General features: G+C 53.4%; 1 protein-coding gene across 2 annotated transcripts in view; it reads left to right on the top strand.

Moving 5' to 3' along the window:
- zgc:77151 (uncharacterized protein LOC337153 homolog) overlaps window positions 1-6,188 on the top strand; it is a gene marked incomplete at its 5' end in the record, with an annotated part of 15,878 nt that extends 9,690 nt beyond the window's left edge. For both annotated transcript variants that reach the window (XM_024266064.2, XM_024266063.2), the window contains 4 exon segments: window positions 593-690; window positions 762-951; window positions 1,171-1,359; window positions 1,855-6,188. In XM_024266064.2, coding sequence (XP_024121832.1) covers window positions 593-690; window positions 762-951; window positions 1,171-1,359; window positions 1,855-3,006 — 1,629 coding nt within the window. In that variant the 3' untranslated portion in view covers window positions 3,007-6,188.
- Window positions 6,189-6,311: the final 123 nt, after the last annotated feature.

Genomic DNA, 6,311 nt, shown 5'->3' with positions numbered 1-6,311 from the left:
TATGCTTTGATCTTGTTGCCTTTATTCTCTGGATTATGCTTTGATCTTGTTGACTTTATGATCTGGATTATGCTTTGATCTTGTTGACTTTATCATCCAGATTTTGCTTTGATCTTGTTGACTTTATCATCTGGATTATGCTTTGATCTTGTTGACTTTATTATGCGGATTTTGCTTTGATCTTGTTGACTTTATGATCTGGATTATGCTTTGATCTTGTTGACTTTATTATCTGGATTATGCTTTGATCTTGTTGACTTTATGATCTAGATTATGCTTTGATCTTGTTGACTTTATCATCCGGATTTTGCTTTGATCTTGTTGACTTTTTGCTGCTGAGGAAACTGAAGTCAATCAGTGAATCAGTTTGAGTTGAGCGTGGATCCACAGAGACGATTGTTCTTCCTTCCACTAACGTTCTGATGATATAAACGATATAAGGTCATGTTAACGACGATATGAAAACAGTTTTCCTCAAACGTGTTTAAAGTAATCTTTTCTGCAAAGGTTCAGGTGAATCCTCTGAGGTGTGACCTGAGCACTTCATGACAGCAGGTACCTGAACGCTCCTGGATGTGTTGTCTGTGTCCAGGTGACCACGGAGCGGCTCTGGAAGGTGGTGTACAACGAGCTGGGCGGGTGTCCCGGCAGCACCAGTGCCGCCACCTGCACCCGGAGACACTACGAGAGGTGGCCGCTGAAGCCCGCGAGAGTTCTTTGACCCGCTTCAGCCGAGAAACTGAACCGTGTTTGTTCTTCAGGCTGATGCTGCCGTACGAGGAGCACCTGAGAGTCGGAGGAGCCCACTTTAAAGTCCCAGAGACCCTGGAGCCACCAAAACCCCGAGCCATACGAGGACGACGACCCCTACCGAGAGGCAGGAGGCCCGGGCCCAAAGCCAAGGAGAGGAAGGCAGCGACCTCCGCTGCGCCTCATCCTCCTGCTGAGGCTGTGAGTACCGACCACGGCGCCGTTCAGACTGTCTCTGCCCTCTGTCTCTGCAGCATAAAGCTGCTGGACAGACGATGCAGTTCTTCTTTAAAATAACTTTATTTAAAAGAAATTTCAGAACAGAAACCTCAATGGTTGAACCCGTTGACAATGTGGAGAAGATGGAAGAACTTTCTGTTCTGAAACTGCAGAGATTCACAGCTCTCCTACTCTGAGCAGATCCTGGACCCGAGCGGCGCCGGCGTGAAGAGAGGCCGCGGACGGCCGCCTGGAACTCGTAACAAGGCCACGCTGATGGCCCAGGCCAAGCTGCATACGCAGCAGCAGCCGCGGGTCCAGCCAGCACCAGCGGAGCGTTCACCTGCCGCCAACTGCAGAGGGGCGCCCACAGCCAGCAGCACACACAGGGTGAGGTCATCATGCCACAGCGGGAAACACCAGAAGATCAGATGATCCTGCAGACGATCCTGCAGACGATCCTGCAGGCGATCCTGCAGGCGATCCTGCAGACGATCCTGCAGACGATCCTGCAGACGTTCCTGCAGACGATCCTGCAGACGATCCTGCAGACGATCCTGCAGACGATCCTGCAGACGATCCTGCAGACGATCCTGCAGATGATCCTGCAGACGGTCCTGCAGATGTTGCTGCAGATGTTGCTGCAGACGATCCTGCAGACGGTCCTGCAGATGTTGCTGCAGACGATCCTGCAGACGATCCTGCAGACGGTCCTGCAGATGTTGCTGCAGACGATCCTGCAGACGGTCCTGCAGATGTTGCTGCAGACGCTCTCCCATCTCGTCTCGTGTTTTTCATCTCTGATCCATCTCTTGTTCCGTCTCAGTGTTTGGACTCAGCGGTTCCGTCTTGTGTTGACTTACGTTTTCTTCTCTCCCCCTGCAGGCCAACCAGTCCCCCCTCCTCCCCATCCACCTGCCCCTGACGCCGGAGTTGTCCCCCATGTCCACCACCTTCCTGCCGTTCCAGCCCAAACAGAGGGAGCTCAAGCCGGACCTGCCGGGCCCGGTGGCAACTGCTCCGACCGTTCTCCTCTCTGCTCTGCCGCGCCACTTTGTCGGGGGCTCTCTGAGCGGCTTCAGTCCCATCAAGGGGGTGTGTCCACTAGACGTCTTCAGGAGCCGCGTCAGCCTCCAGAGGGGTCCGGAGAGCCCCGCCCTGACGGCCCAGGACCCCGCCCAGGACTCCCCTGCCGTGTTCCCCCTGCAGCCCAAACCAGACTCGCCCCAGCCGAGCGGCGAGCAGCTGCACCCGCCGCACAACCGCTGCTCCGGCTGCAGCGTGGAAGAGGGGGGGCAGAGGGGGAGCGGGCGGGACGGCAGGACCCGGCCCCCCCTGCCCCCGCTGCGGGTGCTGCCTCTGAACCTGGACTGCAGCGTCCAGGTGTGTCAGCTGATGAGGACTCGACACCTGGACCCGACCCAGCTGCAGAGCTTCACGCGGCGCCTATCGGAGGCCCTGTCCCAGGACCTGAGCTCCAAACCCCCCTGTTCCCCCATCACGCCCCCGCCCGAGCAGGCGCTGCCCCTCAACCTCAGCAAACGGGTCCCGCTCAAGAGACCCGCCCCAGATGGATCAGGAGCCAGCTGGCCGGTCGTGAACGGGAACTCTGACCCGCTGTCGTCCAAACGGTCCCGGAGCGGCTCCCAGGAGAAGGCTCAGGACCTCCGGCTGGGGGTCCGGTCCGGCTCGGAGGGAGGGGCGGGGCCGGGCCTGAGCGTGGAGCTGAGCGGTCAGGAGGAACCCGCAGACCTGAGCTCCCCCAGCAGGATCCGGGCCTTCCTGCTTGGACTGCCGCCCTTTCAGGTGAGAATGGAGGAGGACCTGAGCAGGACCAGGATCGGAACCAGGCCCGAGGCCGAGAGCCAGGGCACCGCAGGAGGCGCTGCAGTGAAAGAGGAGCAGGAGGAAGTGGAGCAAACGGAGAGAACCCACAAACTACCGAGGCAGGAGGACCGGGACCTGAGGCCTTGTCCTGGTCCCGGTTCTGCAGAGCTGACGGCCGGGCCCTCCAACAGAGACACGCCCTGTTTTTAGCCGTGGGCTCCGCCCCTCCTCCACCTTTAGCTCCGATTGGATCCTGGCCTTTTCAGGATAAGAATCCCTCCGGATGGAACTGCTGACAATCGGACCGGTTCCCTTCTGTTGGTTCTGAAGGGGAACCAAACGCTAGCAGAACTCCACGGACTCCCTGCTGCCCGCGAGCGTGGAGGATGCTGGCCATCAGAACCACAGGTACCGGCAGTCTGACCGGACTCATTCGCTGAGGAGCCGCCGGGCAAAAACATCGAGAGCCGTTCTGTAGTCCTGAATCACACAAACCCACAAACCCACAAACACACACGGACACACACTCGTGCCTTAAGCTTTGGTTGGCGTCTCCTCGAGGACACTCCTCCTCCACGTTCAGACCTCCTCAGTCCTCTGCTGCCGCTTCCTCAGAAACTGCTGGAGTGAAGATCTGTCTGTGATCTTCAGGATCTGCGCTGATCCTCAGCTGGAAAAAACAGCTGGTCCCAAGGCGTTCCCGGGGCGGTCCCGGAGCGTTTCTGGGGCGGTCCTGGACTCCTGGAGTGTTTCCGGGGCGGTCCCGGGCCGGTCCTGGACTGGCAGGGCTCCGTGGTGTGAGTTGATCATGTGGCATCAGTAGCAGGTGTCCCTCAGATGGTAAAGCAGATGTTCCTGCAGGTCTCACAGCCTCCATCACAGCTCCTCCTCACGTCTGGTCGTTAGAGACGGACCCGTCGGTTTTCTGGTCCGTTTTCCGGAACGACCTTCAGTTTTGGCGCCGCAGGTCCACGTCCTAAAAGAGAGATCATCAGACGATCTCGTCTCAGTCTGAGGAACGATGGAAGCTGTGAGAGAACGGGAACGTTTTCACCGTCCTCGTGAAGCTAGCTAAAGAACCGCAGCTCCGGTTAGCTGTAAACCCACCAGACGGAACCTTTCACGGCGCCGTCCAAACGGGTCAGAACCCGGAAGTGGTGAAGGGTTAGAAGGTCAAAATTTGCAGCTTCATGCCCTGAAGCCTGGTTGCAATGGAAACCAAAGGGGCGGAGCTAAGGACGTTCCTGAATAGGATTGTTTTAGTAACTTCCTGTTTACGGACGCAGAAGGAGGCGGAGCCTCCGGCGGAGGTCACAACTAAACTGAGGCGGAGGTTTGTCTTGAGGTCTTTCTTTGCACACCTGCTGTTTGTTTCTCCCTATTTAAGCCTTTCTCTACTAACCTGCAGCTTCAGTTCACGCACATGATGGATTTTAGCGGGGGAGGTTTCATGAAGGGGGCGGGGCTTTGCGGCACACCTGTCTGTTCGAAGAGATTTTAAAGCATAAACATGAAACGGGAGTCGGCAGGTGGAGGAGGAGGCGGAGCAGACGTCCTCTGGTCACATGTCTGGGATTCACCTGCAGCCGTTCAGCACTAAGACTCACTACAGGGTATGGCGTGTACATAAGGACCGCCTCTCCACAGCGGAGAACCTTTATTTATTGATCCTCAGCCTCTCCCGACCTGGTGGGCTTCACGGAACCGGTTTGTGGTCCTTGTTCTACCGGTCAGTCGTTTGGATGCATTTATGGACGTTTTCCTTCATCTTCTGTTCGTCTGAGACGGCTCATTAACGCTAAACGTGTCTGCTAGCTTAGAGGAAGAAACGCAGATATTCAGCAGTTTTTCATTTTTAATAATGTTTCTGTAAATCCAACTTTTCCAACCCTTCAGTGTTTATTTTGTATGTTAAACGTTATTTTCTTTCTGAGCATTTGGAGGTGGCCAGTATCTGAAGCTCCTGTAGGTCAATGGCCGTTAGCCCGTTAGCCCGTTAGCCCTCGTCCGATGGTTCAGCAGGAAGTGAAGGAGTTTCTGAGCTCGTTAAAAACATCCTTCAGAACATGTATTTGGGTTACCTTCACCAACAGTGTTTATTCTTCATCTCAGTGACAGACGGTGGTGTTGACGGTGGAGGTTCGGCTTCATCCAGAGTTCTTCAATCCAGTTTTTTACTTCTTTTATGGACCAAATGTTCTTGTTTGGAACCGGCATTAAATGAAAATTGTTTCATTGAATACAACTGAGATGCTAGTAGAAAAGCTAGCATCTATGCTAACAGAAATACTAGCATAGACGTTAGCTAAGATGCTAACAAAAAGGCTATCAGATATCCTAACAGAAATGCTAGCATAGATGTTAGCTAAGATGCCAACAGTAATACTAGCATTTATTTTAGCTAAGATGCTAACAGAAATGCTAGCAGATCTACTAACAGAAATGCTAGCATACATGTTAGCTGTGATGCTAACAGAGATGCTAGCATAGTTGTTAGCTGACATGCCAGCGGAAAAGGTTAGCATCTATGCTAACAGAAGTGTTAACATAGACGTTAGCTGAGATGTTAACATATACGTTAGCATAAATGCTAGTGCTCCCCGCTTCCATGTAATCTTTGTTTTCATTGTTTCCTTTTACGTTTAAAGCATGAAATGATCGTGTTTTTACAATTGTTTGAGCTCTCCGCTACAGATGAACTTTTGTCTTAACTTTTTAAACCGATTTGTTTTTTTCATTTTTGTTGTATTTAATGTATCCTCTGAGTACCGTTTTATATTTCTATTTTAACCGTGACAGGAAGAATTCCAGAAACCTCAGCCGCAGACGGCGGCGTTGCTTTAGCTTAAAGCTAGTCTGGGATTTTTATTCTTAAAGCTTGAAAAGTTTCAGGAACGACGTCAAACTCTGGAAACCTGTTTCTGATGGTTCGATGACGGAGTGAAAAGACGGTTCTGACTGGTCTGAACCGGTTCTGACTGGTCCTGTAACCCAGAACAAACCGGTTCTCTGAAGCGCATTGGACACCCCCCTCCCCCCGGTTTGTATTATAAGAACCTGCGACTGTCATCCGTGGGGGGGGGGTCTTCCTCACCACAGATTTTTGTTAGACTTTGATCCATCTTCTCGTGGTCGTACTCGTCTCCATGTGGTCTCCATGTTTACATGACTGCATGTGGAACGGCGTTCCTCACTCCGGCGTGGCGAGGACGGCTCCGCCACACTCCTTCAAGTGCCTGATCTTCAGAAGCCACGCCTCCTGATGGACGCTATTGTTGAACTTTCTCATGGGGGGGGTTGTGCAAACTGGACCTAAGAGTTGGGGGAGGGGGGGGACTATGACGATGAAATAAAGGTGCTACATGTCACATGGAAACGTCTGAGCTTGTTTTCAGTCAGGATTGTTTACCTCCATTAAGGGGGGAAACAACAACACCTCCACCTCCTCCTCCTCCTCCTCCTCCTCCTCGTGCTGAGACTCCAGAGCATCCCGGGTCTTTGCTGGGGGGCTCCTC

The sequence above is a fragment of the Oryzias melastigma genome, linkage group LG14, assembly GCF_002922805.2.
Source record: "Oryzias melastigma strain HK-1 linkage group LG14, ASM292280v2, whole genome shotgun sequence".
NCBI classification, from domain to species: domain Eukaryota; kingdom Metazoa; phylum Chordata; class Actinopteri; order Beloniformes; family Adrianichthyidae; genus Oryzias; species Oryzias melastigma.
This window is presented reverse-complemented; position numbering and strand designations above follow the sequence as displayed.